This window comes from Phaethon aethereus (assembly GCF_964289735.1).
Source record: "Phaethon aethereus genome assembly, chromosome: 2".
Taxonomy (NCBI): domain Eukaryota; kingdom Metazoa; phylum Chordata; class Aves; order Phaethontiformes; family Phaethontidae; genus Phaethon; species Phaethon aethereus.
The window spans coordinates 55,340,453-55,361,064 of NC_138582.1; the positions used below are offsets into that span (position 1 = coordinate 55,340,453).

General features: G+C 40.0%; 1 protein-coding gene across 1 annotated transcript in view; it reads right to left on the reverse strand.

Annotated features, from left to right (window-relative positions):
• Positions 1-9,907: 9,907 nt before the first annotated feature.
• METTL4 (methyltransferase 4, N6-adenosine) overlaps positions 9,908-20,612 on the reverse strand; it is a gene marked incomplete at both ends in the record, with an annotated part of 33,071 nt that continues 22,366 nt past the window's right edge. The window contains 3 exon segments of the mRNA XM_081996949.1: positions 9,908-9,943; positions 9,945-10,012; positions 10,015-10,173. Coding sequence (XP_081853075.1) covers positions 9,908-9,943; positions 9,945-10,012; positions 10,015-10,173 — 263 coding nt within the window.

Consider the following 20,612-nt stretch of genomic DNA (forward strand, 5'->3'; position numbering starts at 1 on the left):
GACAAAGCCTGGCTCCTGAGCTGCCAGAAGAATCAGACGGGAGAGCTTTTCTCCTTGACCTCCCAAGCTCTGTCCAAACAAAAAGTATGCCCGCTCTTCACGTTTCTCTGAGGGCTGTACCAATGTTTGTGAAGGGTCTGACTGGAGCGTCCTGTGCTGTTTCTCTTTTTTACCTACGTCTACAACCCCAGCAATGTCACCTTCACACATGAGGCCGTTGCCCAAGCAAATTCACAAATGCCTGCAGCTTGGGCAACGTTTTCGGTTTAGTTTAATCTTCTCTGTAACAACACCAGGAGGATCTTCGTGGCTGGGGCAAAGACCTTTTCCGTTGCACACTTACCACACTACCTGAGACACTTTTCAATAGCTGTCAATCGCCTTGATTCCTGAGCTGCAGGTACAAAAACATAAAACTGTGATTTTCCGTGCAAATTGCAAAATGTGCAGTAAGACACCAATATTTGTCTTCTGAACTTCTGGGAAAAGCACAAAGATGCTGAAGAATGATTTTCAGTAACAGTTCAGAGTTGGATGATAGCGGAACAGGAGAAGGCATTTCCCAGTTTGAGGTGACAGACAGTCCAAGAGAGCTGTGACCATGCATGAACTTTGATGTTCATGGGCAGAAGTTAGCAACAGGACTGCAGGTGGTGTAGCAATAAAGATAAACAAAGTTCAAGGCATGAAAGGACAAAGAAATCTCTATATCTGAGAAATATTAGTTTCCCCTTGCAATTCTTTTCTTTTTCTCCTGACAATCAGATAAAAAATGTCTCTTTCTCCTGACAATCAAAGTGTGGGAGGCCAGCGGTCTGCAAGGGGAAGGCAATGACCGCTCTGCAGTCCCCAAAAGGGGGGACTCGGTCACTGCTTAAGGAGAATCACAGGTCTCAGCCAATTACTGCAGACTTTGTACACACCACATGCTTGCTTCTTTATCCTATTTGGATAGGAAATTAGTTTGAAATGAAATTTTACAACTTTGTTTTCAGGCCCCTTTCTTCTGTGCTTTCAACAAAACAGAAGGGAAGTGCTCAATGTTTCTACTTCTGAAATTTTGGTCAGTCATACTCAGTGACTTTAGACCAAATAATGCCGGCCCAAGGACATGGATAAACTTTGTAGGCATGCCTTTTGCAAACCCGTTGAGTTGCAGGCACCTTGTTAAAAGAAGCGAGTAACGTTGTCTTCTGTTGCAGATAGAAGTTGTTCCAGACAGTGTCCTCCGGCAGCAAACTGAGGCATCAAAGGACTTCTGGTCCGGTGGAGCCCTCATAAGCCTGATCAATAAATCAACTGGATATTGCCCGGCAGGGCACTATCTCTCTAATTATTTTTGTCTGACTTTCTTTTCACCTTATGAAATAACAGGTGAGAAAAATCTTCCATCCAAAAGCAAACCAAGACACAGAGATACATAGCAAAAGCGATGGTGGGAAAGCTGGGCAGCTGCTTCATTAGAGTAAGGGGCTACCAACATTTGACTGACATTCCCACAGAAAAAAAACAAACAAGCTCTGGCTACTAATATTCATTTTTCTTCCTCCTGCATACCTCTTTCAGAAGTGATAATCCTCTGATAAATGCTGCTGGATTCTCCCTAAGAAATAGATTGATAGGGCTCCAAGCACGCTGTGCAAAGGCAAGCCCAATAGAAACATAAGTGATATTAAATTCCACAGCATCCTTACTTTCCTTTTGTCTAGGTTTGCTCCTTCTGGGTGCCTAAGGCTTCAGTGTAGCATACATGGAGAATTTAATTAAGGAGGACCAATGGAAGCAAACCTTCCCCTGCCCGGCACGCATGCTCTGATTTCAGTTCTAGAAGCTCGTGTGATTACTGCAGGAAGCAGTTAAACAGAGAAAAAATCTTGGCTGTTCTTCATTCTTAAACTCTCTTTGATTACATCTGGTAAATATTGTGCCCTTAAGTCATGTAATAATTCAGCTTTTCCACTTCGAAATAATATTACTGCTGTAAGAAAGGTTACCTGGAAGGCCAATTCTAATTACTGAAATACATCCTGCATAAAAATATTCAAAATTATTTCCAAATGTTTACCAAACACAACCTTCTTTTACAAGGATAGTTTAATTCCAGTGCGTCCATCTAACTTCATTTACTTTTCTGATTTAAATGCTAAGCTACTCCAGTTGTGGATTTCCAGATTTTTGGAAACAGGTGGCTGTTGAACTAAGTTCTGGTTGAGAGGGTAGTATTAATCAATATATTGCAATTTGCAAGACACTTAAGACTTGAATCTCCCATTAAATCCAAATCTATCCTCACAAGACACTAATTATGGAAATGCATTCATATATTGCAGTGATATTAGTTACACATCCACATCTGCCTCAGACAGACAAATGAAAAAGTACTGCTGAGAGTTAAACATGGAGCTGTTAGGCTCACGAGAAGGTAGATGCAGCACTGCAGGCTACCACCTGGCAGAACAGAATTTTGTGACTATACAGTTATAGTTGTTCCATAGTCAACAGATAATTTCCAAATCCAATCATGGAAAGAAACAGATAACAATCAGAAGTTAGTTGTAACTTTTCAGGATAAAAACCTCTGAGTTTTACACTGATTACAGTCCCTGACTGAGCAAATATTTATATGGGGTCACTAGACCATACCCTCCATCATTTTACATGCTGTTAATTTGTGTAATAAAAAGTATAGCAAGCACAGCAGTACTGTCAAGAGTATTTGTAAAAATAAGGCACTCGGTTTCAACAATTTTGTTAGTTATATTATAAAAAAATGTCCTATTACCATACCTATAATAAATAGTAATCTTTGCAAGGATTTGAAAAAAATAACATGACAGTCATACTCTTGGGATATCTAAAAGGGGGAGTAATATCTAAGGTAAGCAAAGCCTTCTGGAGCCTTCCCTTACAAACTACAGTCATACCCTAAAGACAGTGCAAAGTTCAGCAATGCCAGCGGGAAAGCTTCTGTAAGCTCCAGGAAGGATTGATCAGACCATGACAAAAGCACTTCAGTCAAACATAAATATAGCTCTCGTTCATTCAGTATTGGTACCTCACTGGTTTAAAAGATAAAGACGTTTTCTGTCTTCTAGAAAAGATCATCTGCATTGAAAGTGTGATGTAAAAACCCTTACAAGTAGACAAACAGAAATGGATTTTCACCAGGATATTGGGTCACACACCTGCAACCCAAGCCCCTTGGTTCCCATCAGATTTACAGCGTCTGTTCCACATCATGAGGCACTTTTCTTGTTTAAATTGCAAAGGCTTTACTTCTAGCACTGCTATAATATGGGTGGTTTAGCGGGAGGTCATTTTCTTCACAGAAAAGAAGATCTGCTACAGCTCGAGCCTCCTGACAAAAAAAAAAAGTGACCTTGACTGACAACGGGCATGCACTATTTCAAAGTGAAAGGCAAATATTTGACAAGGTTATAATAGACTCAGATAGACCTCTCAAAATGAACACTGTGTGCCGCCTTCCTGGAAGCAGGACTCTGCTGTAATGAATGTGTCTATCCATGTCTCCAGGCCTCACCAGCATGGTGGGCCTGGGGTAGGGGTGCCGGCCTCAAGCTGAGGTCTCACCAGGGGTTGAGGTCTGGTTTACAACCAAGTATGAGCATTCGCACACCCAACAGTTGTCCGTGACAAAGATAAGGGGGGCCCTTACGCAGACACAAGGACAGAATTCAACACTTCAACCTCGGTTTTGTTACAATTTATTAACGAAAGGGATTATATGTGAGGACAGTGCACTGCTTTCTGCTGACCTCAACTGTACGAGTGCAATGAAAGATTCAGTCCCTCTCTGTTAACATGTTGTTAGACTGCACAGCCCTTTGTCTGCCTAGTTGCTGGCCTTAAACTGTGCTATTAGAAAATACTTCATTTGTTTCCCGTGGTTCACTCTGTGATGACCTCACCAGCTGAGGCAGATTTAAGCTTTCATTTAAAAGAAATAAAGAGAAAGAGAACAAAACAAAAAAGCGCACACAAAGGGGAAATGTCTACATTTTATGTCTCTAAAGTTAAATTCTCTAAAGTGATTTGACGTTGTTGAGCTTCCTGGTTAAAGAATGGACTTTCCCTGTGGTATCCCTAGTGCCCGTTCTGTGCACAACAAGAGATGCTACAGGGGAGAAGGAAGTTGTCTAAATAAATCATTGCAGAAGCCCCAAGTGACCAGAACACAACTTGAAATGGTCATAGCCACTTCTTCCTCAGCTTACTTTCTCGTGTGGTCTCTCTCCAAAGTAAGGGGTAGAGAAGGAGGAGAATCCTCACCCACCAGGAACTTCTTGGTTGAAAGCTCTTCGGGTTTTGCAGGCATGAGAGAAGCCAAAATTTGGGCCTTCTGAGGCCAATCATAATTTGAAAACTGCACTCCAAAGTCTTCATCACTTTAAGACTTCACTTAGGAAAACCAAAAGTAAATAGGGAATGTGAGTGAATGGTGCACCTCACTGGCTGGCCAGTTTTGGAAGAAATTCCAAGCACTCCTTCATATACTTGAGAGTGCTGCTGGCACCCAAATTTTCTTGTTTTATTCTGATGTTGCACCTCGAAGGGTGAACGTTCGGCTTCAGGACAAATACCATCTGACTTGTGAGGTTCTTTGTCTTCCAAACAAAGCTTTAGCTTTTCTTTCCTGAAGAATTTTAGCTTGATGGATATTGGCAGTGGAAAGCATGTTAAATAATGCATGAAGAAAGGGATGGACACAAGAAGTGTCAGTTTTCCTTTTTATACACTTTTCCCCTGCAGCCTTTGAAACATATTTTATGCAGTTGCTTTATAATTCATACAAATACATAAAGGCTAACCCTGCATATTAAGCTCTGATGAATATACTGTGCAAATTCATATGCAAAGCAGATGTAACCCTCAGGCCATTGGCACATGGCCAGCTGCAAAAGAGGTACCACCATGTCATGCAGCATTTTGTTGTTTCTGGCAATCCCCCTGAATTTAAGTCAGGAATGAAACCAAGTGGAAGAAAGGCCATATATTTTACACTCCTTTACACCAAGAGTACAAGCACGGATCAGCATCCTCTCTCTAATCTTGTGGGATCTTAACTGTCTTCAGAGTAAATTAAGCTGCTGTTGCTATTGTTCCTTCTTTTCAAAAACACCCACAGTTCTGTCAATGATTTGAAAGTAACAGCCTAGTGAGACATTATCTCAAAAAACCTGATTCCATAGGTACAACAAACACCGTTTATTTCAAACACACATACATTTGTATTGCTTGCTCAGAGCAAATAAAATGAATGGTCACATTCAGAAAATCTTCTTTCTAGTCATACACCTTAGCATCATTTACTTTGAGAAAGAATATACCTGGGCTTACTAAGAATCTGCCACAACATTAGTGTCAATACAGAACTGAAGAGAAGTATCTTGCAATATTTGCTCCAGCATGATCCAAAGCCAACTGAAATAATTGGAGAGATTTTCACAGTCTTTCCTGAATTTAGTCTTTAATCCCATCCAGCAATCACAGTTTATCATGTATTGATACATCTACCTAAATAAAGTTTTGTGTATCAGAGAACAATTAGTCTGAGAAAAGCAAGAACAAAAAAATACTTTCAAATACCAGTTTCTACTAAAAATGTAATATTAATATTTTACCACTAGGTTCAAACACCAGAGAGAACAACATATTATAAACCTGAATGGTGACATAAGAAATCCATTAAAATATTAATTAAAGTGCATTCTGCATAACAGCAAGTCTTGGCAGTGCAAGTCATCTACCAAACACTATGAAATGGCTTTGAGATTTGGAAGAACATGTGCAATTCTTTTTAAAAAATACATACAATTTAGCTCAAGAGACAAGGAAGTTTAATATTGACTTGGGGATGACTTGCCCAACATTTTAAGTTTGCCTGAAATGACACATTCATCATATAACCTGGTCCTTATAAATGTTATTATTTATCCTACCCAAAGCTATCAGGCTATCAAGCTTGGGGTCCCAGTAAACTGATACTGTACATAGACAAGCCACAGCTTTTTTCAGAAGGGCTTAACACTTGTAGCTCTGATCCAACAAATGCTCTCCACCATAATCTCTCTGGCATTAATAATTTATTATACTTAATGAGACTTCTAACATGCAGAAAATTAGACAAGTCGTTATGTCTTCAAAGGTTCGTTTCCTGCCAGGCAAAAGTAAGAAAGCAGCAGACACAAGGTAGAAGAATGATCATTCTGGCTTAGACAAATAGCTCACTAATTCTTTTTTTAAGGGTATGAATTAATCACCTCTAGTTACCTCTTATAAAGCCATTGTTACTTAGTTTTTATATATAACTGTACGTCTCACATCTTTTTTTCAAGTGTTGCACATCTGTCAATTAGCATTAATGTGATTGAAGGCTCTGTTAAGGTCTGCTTGTTTGATAGGCTTTTTAAAAGCTTAAAGCAGTTAATTTCCTCTCAGGTTGCTCCTCAGCACTGAGCCTAACTTCAAATCAGTAAAATCATTCTTCTCTCCCTTAAAGCATCCTTCATTCTTCTCTTTGTCAGCAGTAATTCTATTTCCTTTACACAAATATTGGTATTTCTTGACACCATGACAGCCAATTCCCACAGCAGTAAAAATATGGTCCTTCCCCTCTTCCACTGCTTCTTCCCTTCCTTCTGACCTCATGTGCACCAGACTGGAGCTAGACTTAAAAAATCTTCACCAAAAGACACTACCCCAGACATTTTTCCTGGGTAATGCTGACTGGTTTAGATTAAAACCTCAGATTCAGACATACTCAGAAAAATGCTCTTGCTTGAGCCAGCCCATCTCAGTCACACATAATCAGAAGAGGAAGTTGTTCTTGCCATGTAAGAAGGGTTATTTCACCCTCGTGAAGAAATTTTAAGAACAAAGAGAGAGAAATATCCTACCAGAGTCAACACCCGTTCCTGAACCTTGAGCCTCTATGAATATGAGCATGAACATAAATTTTCTTCTGGCTCCAAAGGCAGATGATGCTAAAGGCGGGCAAAGCAGTAAGCACGGGCACTGCAGAGCGCTCTCTTGATTTCAGGTCTCTCTTCCTCTGAAAAACAGCAAACTGGAGACATTCAAACTATCAACAAAGCTGAGACGCAAAAGCTTCCAGAACATCTCTGAAAGCAGCAAATTACCCTTTCAGGAGAGATCTGAAAAAGGTGTCAGCAAAGGACACTGCGGGTGCTAATGTTAATGGTTTTGTAAATATATTCCCATATTCACCTGCACAGAGGCTAAATCAGCCTGTGCACTCGTGTTGTCTGGGTTTGGTTTTAGTTTTATTTTAGAGTGAAGCATACTCAATAAACCAGATAAAAGGAAGCCATGAGACAGATTGGAAGATGCTAAACCAGGGTTGAGGTCAGCAAGGCACAGATGCCAATGTAAGACAGTAGGACAGTTTTAGAAATAATAGGATATGGATTTGTACTGGGAAAAGCGAGTATGGTAGGATTAAATAATGGACATGGGTATAAGACTCAAGTGCATGGATCTTACATATCTTATCTCCAAAAGAGACTAATTTTCAGGGTCTGATCCACTTTCCACTTTTCCACTTTTCCATTCAAATATCACAGATCCAGGTCCCACTTCTTCTTTAGGCTGTGGGACCTGTCTATGTGAAGGGAGAAAAGTGGGAGGTGAAAATGGTCTTTACCCACTATAGAAACTAAATATTGGCTCAGAACTGGCCACTATTTCCTTAAGAGAATTCAGAGGAAGAGACTGCAACCAAGATACAAGTTTTATCTGGTGTGTTTCAGCATCTTACGCTGTTCCAAGACAGCACAATTTATATCATGTGCAGAATTAGGGAAGACCTATTGAGTCACCAACTTTTGCCATGTTTTGTGACCAGCACGGAATCAGCGTTACATCTTTTTCTTTTTTTTTTTTTTTTTTTTTTTGGGTGGGCAGGGGGATTTAGCATCTGGGATGTTTTTCTCGTGTTATGATTTTTTTAACTACTGCATTTGTAATGTACTAGAGAGAATGTAAGTGTTAATGCTCCTTGTGGTTTCTTCTGCATTTACCTTTTCTCATTAGAATTTATCTTAATAATCACACATTACTCTGGAGCAGCAAAAATGTGTCCTTGTTTCTGTCAGAAATATTGCACTTAGTATGCAAAGTTGTTTTTAATCTTCAGATTGGTCTGCATACACATAGATAGCACTTTACAGCATTGTTTTTGCAGCCTTAATAGGGAAAATGAACGTACTGGGGCAAAGTAATTGGATTTCAGCTGAGAAGCAGCATTTGAATGAAATCAATAAAGATTCTGTCATCTAATATTTTAAGTTTGGTACGATGTGTATACTGCAGGTCAGTGTAAATTCATTAAAAAGATCAATGCGATGGAATTTGTCTTGGGTGCCTTGAAATATCCTAGGGTGACTTGAGAGGAAGTTGCCAAGGAAACAAGAGATGCAACTCAGAGAAACATTTAGGTGTTTTAAGTGATGGCTGAATTCTACTGAGTTTATAAGACAGTATAATATAGGAAGTTGTCATGGAAACAAAATTCAGCAAATGGCTAATGAATAGCCAAGCTGGGCAATTACTGCAGGTGCTAGAACAATTTGGGTTAGAACACGCTTAAAAAATGTGAACTCTCCACAGGTTCTTGGCTGTTGTTTTTTACTCTAGATAAAAAGAGCAAATGGTGCTTAGGCACCAAAATGGCAGATGCATTAGCAAAACTATTAACAGATAGATTTCTTTATAGCTCAGCTAATTTTGGATATTATAAATCATAACTCCTTAACTGGCATCTAGAAGCTCTGCTTTAGGTAATAAACCTGCTTTGAATTTCAAATATACTTCTCTTGTATTATTGTTCATATTAAATGAAACATTTTAATTAGAAATACTTTTAAAACTCAGTTTCTGTCTTGATTGGTGTCTTTTTTCTGCCAAAGGCCTTTTGTTTGCAGTGATGTTTTGGGTTTCCTTTTTTTTCTGGGTTTTAGTCCCACATCTACTTTTCTTCAGTAATAAATCCTTGCTGAAGTTATTTTAATTTCTGTAACAGAACATAACAGTCATTTTGCAGGATCATGCAGGCATCAATGTTTTTCTTCCTTTATTATTCCATTTCAACTTCTCAATTTCCTTTCTTATTAGGTATGAGGCATTCCTTAGCTTGCGTACAGTGCTTTAGGGTATCAACACTAACATGAAAACTCATAACTTTCTATCAAATTTGAAGAAGAAATGCAAGAACATATATAGTAATATGCAATCCATATTCTTTTTTAACATGTTAGAGGAAACCATGATATTGGCACTCTCAGGGAGATGATTAGGTGATACAAACACTATAACTGGGGATGTAGAGGGTGTGCTTCCATTCTCTTACAGCCACACTACATCCAATATATAGATAAGATAGATAAAGTAACCATTCTGCATGGAAATTCCTTTCCCAAAGCTACTCATAATTTCCCATAATTTTACTTCCCCAATGAAATCCTGGTTTTAGCCCTCACATACTTGTTCCTGGGAATTTTTTCCTATCTAACATTCATCCTAAGAACATCATGCTATTTAATTGGCTAAAAAGCTCCTGGCCATTATGTTCTAGGATGAGCCTGTCACTTGTTAAAAACAACAGCTTTCTGAGTTGTTTCAAAAATATTTTTATTTGCCTTAAATAGCAAAGAATTAAGATGCCAAATACTGCATAACAGCATTTGTAGCTACCTCATCATCTAAAGTTATAGCTACAGTTATAAATTTTACATTATGTCATTTCCCCCAGCTACACACACACACACATACACAAATTGTACGTTTTGAAGTGTATCTGTGCTTGCACAGGAATGGGGGTAAAGAAAGCTTGTGCCATTCTCTTGGCCAGTGGAAATTCTGTGTGCCTTTAATGAGGTTGAGCTTTTCCCTGAACATACAAAAAACCTTCCCTTTGACCCTTTCGCCCCCTCCTCACCATTGTACCCCAAGGGTGACATAGGTTGGCGGAGTGTCCTGTCTGCCGTCCGTCTGCTGCCCCAGGTTGCTCCCCATCCAATGCAGCACTGGCTGCAGCTGCACTGGTGGCTAAGAGGAGAAAAAAATAGGAAATCCAGTCCAAAAATGCAAAAATTTCTAGCCCAGCAAGACCTCTTTGGTTTTGTGTATTTGGACCTGAAGGAACAGAATGGAGTGTTGCTTTCATAGTCGTCTTCACATCAGCCTCACACAGTCCAGATGGATGCTTGGGTAGAAGAAAAAGGAGAATCTAGCGCTCACGATTTCATTAAAAGTCTTGAAATATCAGCATTTCCCCAGACTTTTGAATAATGATTTCCAGGATAATCTCAGCTTTTATATAAGTTTCTAGACTTCCTGGTGATGGAGGAAAGGTGTTTTAAAGGTTTCAAAAGAGAGGACAAAGAAACTAACCCCTATATAGGATTTTTTTGTATTTTTTTTTAACATCTCCATATTTTTGAAAGGCTTAAATAATACTACATGAATGGTTGGGACTGGTCAAGAATCAGGACTGTATATGTGAACCGTTTTTAGCATGAATGCATACCCTTGAAAACCACACACTATTGCTTTTACCGTCACTCCTCTTAGCAGAAAAACTAAATAGAACAAGGATTTCACTGAGCACCAGATGCTGTCCCTGAGCTATGAAGGGTACAGTAAGATAGAAACAAGCAAAAAAATTCATTGTCATTTGCAATGTTGTAGCTAAGCCTACATTGCCCTTAAACGTATTTGGCAACCTGTATGATTTTGTAATTGTACAGCTTTGTGATAAAGATAATAAAATAACCTTGAATTGTGCTTCACAGCAGCACAATCAATTAACTACTTACATATGAACAAATACTTGAATATACTGTATTGTCTCTGGATGCTATGTTATACTTCTCTCGTATACTGCATTCAATTAACTCAAGGCTGTTGCTAGTTCCTGAGCATGCCGCAGAATAAAGTCCTTTAGAGAAAGGGCATTTGCCTCGGGTGCGTCAACATATTCAAACTTTCAACTTGAATGAATCCTCTGAAAGTTTAATTTCAACACTATTAGTGCTAGAAAGTCTCTTTTTAAGGCCTGTTGCAGTTTACGGCAGCTGAGGAAGCAGATCAGGCTCTGGCTGGTTGCTCATTGCCCAAGGATGGTGCAGTCAGCTGGATAAAGGCAAAAATGCGCCTTTTTGTTTTCCAGGTTTGCTATGAAGTCAAATGCCAGATGTTCTCTGTTTTTTTATAGAATTTATTAGAAGTTATTAACTTCTTGAGATCTTAACTAAATGGGTATGGGAACAAGAAACCTTAAAATTTTTTTTTCTTTGTTTTCTCAACTATTTGCGTTAACTAAGTAACAAAAAAACCCCCCAAAAATCTCTGTTTTAACAGCAGTATTTGCCCAGCAACTGGTTTTACTTGATGCTATGCAAATGCAAGCTGAAGATATATTGAAGCCCTGGGAATTCTGGGATACGCAGTTATACTACTTTAATAATTGTCTGTCCTTCTTAAATGCTCATATGGGTTAGCACTTACGCAGGAATTACTGGCATCATTGTGAATTCTTGAATACTTTGTAATCACGGGTGTTACTAGATTCACTCGGGAATAACAAATTGTTCTTTACCTAACTAATAAGAGTATTTCAGATTTTGACTACTCACAAAAGGCTATTTGCATCCCTCAAAAAATATTCATGCTGAAATACACACAGAAATTTAACGCATATACCTGTGAAATTTGCAGCAGGTCTATAAAGGAAAGAGCAAAAATCCTCAAACGGTTCCTTATGAATTATCTTTCTAACTGTAAATGTGAGAACTGAACCTTAACAATATCAACAGTCCTTTTCCCATTAACTGAACTTTCAAAATGAAGAGGTTCGTGAGCTTTTTATTCTTTGAAAACACAGCTGGAGAGGCCAGAGCTGTCGTCCCAGGAGAAGTCTCTTAAATAATAAATATAAAAACCAATAACTTTCAGGCGTTTCAAACCAGGCACGAAGTACAGAAAACTCACAGTAGTTAGTCAGTGTGTCAGAATCAGGGGTTCGAGCCGTTTGTACTCACTTGTGAAACTCAGCGCGGTTTGTTTCTCACGGAAGCGCTGCTCACAGCAAAGCATCCAGCGCAGAGAAACGTTTTAAACGTTTTGCATGTGGAACTTCCCATTAGGAAACACCGCTTGTGATTATGGCAATTAAAGAGAGAGAAACTAAATCCATACATGACTCTCTCAAAGGAGGAGCAAAGGAAGGTTTTGCCTTCCAGTGCTCTGGGGACAATCCTGCCATTGCTTACAGGCTCCTTCAGAAGTTTTTGGCTTTTCTCACCTGTAGACCTCCCTGCATCTTCGCAGTACGGACTCAAGGGCACATTTAAGCCTAAAGACCAAGCAGGGATCGAGCAAGAAAAGGCCGTAAAAGGGTGTCGGTTGGGACAGAGAATCCACTCGGTCCCTCGCTTAGCGTCAAGACGACGTGAGCGCGCGCACCCACGAGCTAGGTCGATAGCAAAGTCGGTTTGGCCTGGCCTCGGTGCACGGCGGTGGGGAGGGAGCGTAGAGGCAAGGCCGGTAAATGACAGTTGTGACTTGCTGCAGCCTCCAGGGTGGACACCTCCAGCAGTGGCACCAGCTTCTCCTCTGGTTGAGAAACCAGAGCACCTGGTCTCAAACCAAAGCACCTGGTCTCAAACCCGCCTGGTGTGGGGCCTGCCCACCCTGCCAGCGGCACCCTTCATCCCGGGGGCGGATATCCCGGCACCTTTCATCCTCTCCCAGCACTTTGCAGCCATTCCCTGTGCCAGGCGGGGCATGGCACAGCTGCATTGCCAAGTTGGACGTTCAGAGACCACCTTCCAGCAGCACCTTGGCTTTAGCCTGTGCCCCTCGCTGGGCCAGCAGATGTCTGTCCAGAGCTCGGATAAGCCCAGGTGAAAAGTTTCAGTGCACTGCTGACAGGGAGATTTGTACTAAAATGTGGGTGGGAGAAGACGTGCTCTGCTGTGAAGACGTGCTCTCAGTCCAGACGATCCATCACAAGAGTGGCAAATCCAACATGCATCAATGTGCGTTTACTGTCCTATATCACACTCTTGCTCGTGTCAGGAGAGAAAAACAAATAAAGCAGAGAGAAAATACCAGGTAAGGACAAAACATGACGAGCAAAAATACATGTGTACAGCCATAAGCATAAGCACGGGTGCACACCCCACATGTACAATGCGTGACATAATTGCATTTCCCCTGATGACATTTCAGGGAGATGGTTCAATTTCAGCCATAAAATGTATATCCAGTTTCTTGGATATGTCATGGATTTCGAGGTCTGCAGTTTCTAGCTACCAGCTGATAGTTCGGGGTTGAAAGAATCACCTTCATTCATGTAATCATGGTGTGCAAAGCCGCTGATTAAAACGATAACTTAAAACAGGGCCAGAAGTGAGAGAGAACCTCTCCACTCCCTCCTGTCTCTACTCGCTTCCCCCTCTTCGGCGCTGGATTCCTTAACCTTTGCCACAACTTGCTGGTAAATAGTCTGGGCTAAAATTAGGTATATAGCAAAGGGTAGGTGTGACCATCTGCCGCATGTTGTTAATTCTTGATGGCCTGATAACATCTATTTTTTATGTTCTTTATTAGCTTTCTGAGGAGGAGAATAGAGGGATAGGCCTCTAGTGCCACCATCAGTGGTTTTCAGTACTTGCTCCTTCTCCTCAGTTGACAGCCAGCTTTTCCACAGCAGAGGGTTTTTAAAAGAACATGCTAGGTAAGCCAGGAGACCACGGATATTTGTCTCAAGCACACAGTAGAAGAACTGGCAGTGACATCTGGATCCGCTTTCAGTTCATTCAGAAACCAGCACGTCTTCTTTCATGTAACTGTGGACCATTTTCTCTGCTGTGATCTTGTTGTTGTTGTAAGCAATAGTCAAACTAGAACTGAGTCTATTGTCCATCCAGCTTGGTTGTCTGACAAGACAAAAGCTCTGCTGGATAATGAGCACATTTTGAAACCCATGCACGCTGTAAATATAAGCTTAGATTGGCAAGGTGTGACTGATGGCTGTGTTACCTGTTAAGCAAAATAAAGTGCTGAAGCAAAATAAGTATTATTCTGTTCTGTTAACTGTCTGACCAACTGTACCTTCTGAGCATTCTTATTGTTTAGAGCTAAATACAATACCTTCGTCTCATACGGATTTTCAAGAGTCAGACGACCATGTTTTGTGATATTCAAAATCATGTGAAAGCATAAATAAATCTCAAGCAAATCTAGATCTACCATGACATGAGATCAATTGCTGTGACCACCGCAACATACCACCGCATTGTCTAATAGAACACTGTTCCTTTAAATTACATTATTTTAGATATTATCCTTCATTGCAGTGTTTTGAAACCATCACTTCTGCTTTTTCTCATCCCATTCCGGACCTTCCATTTTCATTCTTCACCTACAATCTTGCTCCCAAAGGTGGAGTAAGTAAACAAGAACAGTGACTTAGCACACATGACTCTGAGCTTCTTACTTGGTAACGAGCATGTGAAAGGTGGTTCTTTAAAAATAACAGCTGAAGGCTTGAGTTGCCTTTCCGATCTTTTCCGTTATACATGGCTGAGCATTTTGCATCATGCATGGCTGAGCATACTGCCAGCATAAACTGGGAGGAGAAAATCACTCAGAAATGAGCTTAGACCACACAAGCTAAACGGCATCTTCATCACAGGTAAAATTTTCAAGAAATAAGTGAAAGGTTCATTAAAGATTTTAAAGGTTAGTAGTGGAGACTTCTTTTTTTAACACAAGCGTGGCATGCATTAGCATTTTTCACTGGGAATCCTCACCTTTATATTGACCCTTTATTTTGGAACTCAGACTTTGTGTAGACTTACTTTTCTCTTGGAGGTCCTCATAAAAGCTCCTTCGTTGCACGCTACCAGTTGTCTCTTCCTAGACTCCTGGTTGGTCATACTCAGCAATTCCCTTTCTTCTGCCAGGTGCTAGAGATTCAGTCTGACACCACCTGTGACAGCTATGTGCTTCCTCCTCCGATGAACCAGATGATGCAGCAGTCCAGGTCTTGCTCTTGTTGAGCCACCATCCTGCCTCTGCCATCCTGACCTGCCTGCCCAAAGTGCTTCCTAAAAAGGATTACTTTTGTCCTTCCAACTGGATGAAATAGCCAAGCAACCAAGCACCACTATTGGGACTGGCAAATATATTTGTTTTCACATTTCGGTGGTGAGTCAGTGAGATAGGTGTACTCCTCAGGGCTAGCAAAGTCACATCGCCTTTTTATGAGTAGCTGAAGTATTCAAAACTGCAAAACAAATTCCCAGATGAGATAAGTGAACCTCAGCCTGAGACGTCTCAGGCCCTCCTGGAAGACTCACTGCCTGGAAGCGTTAGAAGGTAAGAAATGGTAACAGCAACTGTAAATGTCAAAGAAGAGTCTTACTACTCACAAGCAATACATTCAATATCCCCATCCAGTGGGAGAACTGTATGTGATATTAAGCTCTCCCCAGACATAGAGCTCTGTAGAGCTGGAATATTTGTAACTGAAGTAGCTAAATGCTTCGGCTGCTTTTAGAAAGCCTCCTGAAATATTTGGTCAGTCTAAACAGATTTACATCACAAGGTGAACAAGCTATACCAGGACAAGTAGATAAAAGGGTATGTCTCCAGGTGAAAGTGCTACCTTAAAAGAGAGAGCATTGCTCCAACATACCGTGTGACCTAGAAGGTAGAACGGCTAGATACTTAGCTCAGTATTTCTAAAACTGTGGTCTGTGATGTTTCTATGGGTCAATAAAAGATATAAAAGATGTTTAAAATGTTGGATAGCAAGACCAGCTGAAGTTCATTTCCACAGGAGCTGGGATACAAATGCAGATTATAACATGAGGCTGCAACGTTCACAAGATGAGGACCTGCAAATACCCTTAACTGTTAGCAGCAGCTCAGTTCCTTCAAGGCAAAGGATTAAGTATAAACACAGGCAATTATGGTTTGGTTTGATGCCCCTGCAAGACACGGAAGGAGCTACTTCTGACGCAGTGAGTAAAAAGGCTGGGGTCACATGGAAAAAGATGAGTCAGAAAATAGTCACAGATGGTTTAGAAAATACTACGTCTGCCTGTCTGTTGTTTTCTACAGTCCGAACAAGCTGAGAAATTCACAGAAGGGATCACCAGCGATGGGGAAAGTGGACACCAGGAACAGTCAGGCAAAGAGCTACAGCTTTGCTCGTGTAAACTAGCACAATTTCATCAACTTCAGTGAAACTTCCCAAGTTGATACCAGCTGAGGACCGTCACGTACCTCCAAGAACTGCTATTCAGAAAGGTAAGAAAGAATAAAAGTCTTGCAAAAATGAAGTCGTCTCCTGCAGTACCCACTGGGAGAAAGAAAACTAAATACTTGTAACTGTAAATCTTACTCACATACTCCCTTCTCTCGCAAACATACATGTACATAGAGTACGCGAAAGGATAAGGACTGTTTGCTAACCCCTTGCTGTTGCAAAGGAAGATAAGTAGTCCTCGTAATCAAATCTCTATGAAGCTTCCATTTTTTCCACAATAAAACATTCATGTTACAGATGCCCCGACAGATTTTACCATCTTGCCATTTTATTGATTCCTAAATAGGAAAGCTATCATACTTCTGACTGCTTCTTATGAGGAGACTAATTAGATTATTTAATCATCTGGTTCATCAAAGCAGGAAATACTTAAGTGTCACAGCTGGTCTCAGACTAAATATCTACTACCAAGATTTTAAATGAAAACTATTACATCGTCACTGGGTAAGCATTTCATAAATGGCTAGACAGTAAAAAATGATGAAGACAACAGATATCATCCCACATCTCTGGGCTGCAAAAGGGAGTCTTAACTCTACCAGTGCATTTGGATTTATTTTCACTTGCTTTTGCTACTACCGTCATGCAAAGAGGTTTTGCATAATGATCAGATCTGGAAAACTCAGAGACCTATTTAGATTTCCAGTGAAGTCTTATGACTGAGAATTAAAAACTCAGAGGCAATGTCTTCATCTGAAGTGAATCCCCTGTAATTGATGCAACCTTTCCAAGCAGAGTACTCACCACTATGGAGAGATCAGCTACAAGGAAGCGCATCCCCCATGGAGAGGACCAAATCCACTGTCTGATTACTATTCACCATCATTCCTCTCCCAATTTGTGGGCTATCTTCTTCTTTTGAACACACTACTTTGTACAATAATCAAATTCTCCTGAAAAGAAACACTTGTGACAAAGCCAGACATCCAATTTCATTGTGCTTCACCTTCTCGTATGTGTATGCAGGGGACAAGAACAGACAAGCTTCTCATTTAAAAGAAGAGTTTGTTCACCCTAGTGATTTGGAGTAAAATTGCCAACTACCACCAGCAGACAGTTAGCAAAAGGCCTAGGCTTTGGAGGTCTACTTAAGACCTCAAAAAGAACAGTGTGATAATGGGTGAATCAGTTCCTTTCAATAGCATTCTCATGAAAACCATATGTAAAAGCAGAGTCTTAATATAATACCAAAACCTCAGTAACTCTGTTATGGAATAATATAATCCTGTTTCTCTTACAGACCTATAATGTTATTATGTAAATGGCTATACAAAGCCATGATTATATCAACAAAATGAAATTGTTGCGTAAGACTGTTCCCAGTCTCTGTAAATGAGGCTTTTCAGCACTATAAAAACAGTAGGTTTCCTCCTATAATGTTAGGAGGAACATTACCATTGTTGATTCCTGTGGCATTTTTTACTTTGAGAGTTATCACCATTAACCTTGAAGATCACAGGACCCAAAAAATAATATATATGTGTGAGTTGCACCATGCAGTGAAAATTGTAATAATATTTAGATTCCTCTTATGTTCTGCACTTCCTTGACCTTATTAGAAATTTAGAAATCCTTGTAACTTTGCCTGCCCATTAGTTGGTCAGAAATAGCTCTTTGTAATCTAAACCCTCCTGTTTTTTTTTTAATGAGTTAGGCTGTAGGCCTCTTAAAATTTTAGATGGAAGTTTTGACTGGGTCACTTTGATGTGGGAAAGCATAATTTTTATGTCAGAACTGTCTCTTTGAAGTTATATGAACCAATAGATGAACCATGAACCGCAGAAGAGGACACATACTTTCTTTCTGAACTCAGCCTAACTTTTGGAGTGTACAGAGTATGAAACATACAAAGGTCATGTAGTTAAAACCACACATTGAACAGTTTGAGGGCAGTAACAGTGTCACAAAAATATTTTCAAAAAGCTGTCTCCTGAATTAATAGCATGTAACTGTTACAAGACAGTACCATTAAATAAAACAGCAACATTTAGCTACAAACTTCAGTTAATGATCCTGTAAAATCATGACACGTGTTGCTGATATTTTTAGCCTATTAAATTATTAGCAATTCTTTCGATTTGTAACTTATACATAATACTGTCTGCCTCTTTTAGGCAGACGAGAAAACAATGTTTTTTTCTTTTTGACCTTCATTTTGCAATTTGCATGAACAACGCAGTTGTTTACCTGCATACTTCTTTAAGCAAAATAGTTCTTAAAAAATGAAAAGAAAATAGGGAAAAAAAGGTCAGAAATTAAATGCAGATTTTTCTATTTTCTGCAATTGACCTGTAACCAGCAGTATGCAATGTCCACTGTGCTAACGACGCTGGGCAGGGGAACTGCACTCACTCTTCCGCGCTGAAAAATGCTACCATTTCCAAAGAGGCTAGGAGGTGGAACTTTACAGGTTGTAAAGACTCAAACGTCTTTATGAGCTAGTCCACAATGGTGGCTTAGAGAGCCATGAGCATTGCAGTGGCACTAGCTGTGGACTGGAATATGAAAGTGTACAATTCTCTTTTCATTATTCCACTGCATTTTGGGCATCAGTTTCCATTCTGATATTTCCTCTTTACAGTCCTTCATTTTCTTGCACATTAACTGTTAAAGAAATGCTCTTTAGGGAGGGAAAGAGAATGGAAAAAAAGAGAAGGTCTAAGACAAGCCAAGGTGAGGAATATCCCACCAGTTCTGGGTGCTTACAGGACTCTCAGCTCCACAAAGTTTAATCTGAGGCGAATAGGGGCAATGTTACAGACAAAACGAGAATGTCTGACCTTCCCCTCCCTCAGCAGATGTTGTTTCATTTTTACAAAAGAAAAGGAAAACTGAGTAAGGGTGCCCAATATTCCAACTAGCGATAGGCAATGTTGGTATTTTATTTTAACACAATTTACTTACTGAGAGGGGAAAAAAGAAGACATGCCACTGCATATTGAATGTCAGGGGAAAAAAAATGGTAGTCAAATATTTGCCTTCATAGCATTTTATTAGTAGTACATTAACCATGAATCTCCCTAGCTGATCTGAAAAAAGTCATCTGTATTCAGAAGCAGCGTTATCATTTCCATTAGGGTCATCAAATGAGGCCTCACTTTGTTCCTTTGTTATCAAACATGTAGCACAAAAAACTGATAAATAAAATTCCAGTTGTGGAAAACAATCCTGCTACAGTGCTATTGTTCTGTTTATCTTATTTGCTGCTGGTTCTTTTCTTATTCCTACAAATTAGGAAACACAAGAATTAACAGAGAAATCACAGCTTTCTCTCACGTGGCTTGCACATTTTTATGTCCCCGTGACCGCAGTCAGTTTAGCTATTGCCACAGTTTCAAATCCTCAACTCCAAGAGTCTAAGCATCTGGTACATCAGATGCCTCAGGATGGCCACGGTTGCACGTTCAATGATGCTGTTGCTTGCATTTACTAAGCAGTCTGTTTTTCTTCCCTCACCTCCAGCTACTTGTTTCCAACCCAATGCTACACTCTGTTACATACAGCTGGTTGAGCGAACAGGTTATAAATCAATTCAAATTGGGTTTTCCTAAACCGCACCATTTTACGGCCAAGCCTTCTCAACAGTTACATGAAATCCAAGGCACTTCCAGTAACACCAATGAGACTCTGATGTAACAAAATAAAGTTACTGATGTGTAAATGGACATTTGATTGAAGCAAATCAGTTGAGAAACAGAAGATGGAAAAGGAGAAAGGAGGAAGAACAAACAGCAATAACCTGAGCTTATGGAAAGTCAGACTTGTTTTATCTTAAGTAAATGGCAAACTGCTAACTAAAATATATGAATGTTCTGAAATGAGTAATAGAAATTTCAGATTTTCTTATCACAGGGAAAAGATTGAAAATGCCACATTTCTTAAGGAAACAACACTGAGATTCCAGTGCCCAGTGTCAACAGTGCATGCCAGCCCTTCTTCTCATAGGACTGATAGGGAGCTAAATAGCCAGAAGGGAGAACCACTGAAGAGGACCTCCTGCAGTTTGGCAGCCAGAGTGCTTCCAAGAGAGGATGCCTGGAAACCCCAAGCATTTTGGGCCTCGGCCCCACAGAGCAAGGCCCGTAACTCATGGGCAGCCCATGTGGCAGGCTCAGATCGAAAGCTGAAAGCCCAGGCTCTGCAGCACACCATTGGAGTTCAATAAGTTTAATAAAAAATGTTTGCAAGAGAAAACTTTTTTTTAGAAAATTTTCAATCCATCCAAAGAACA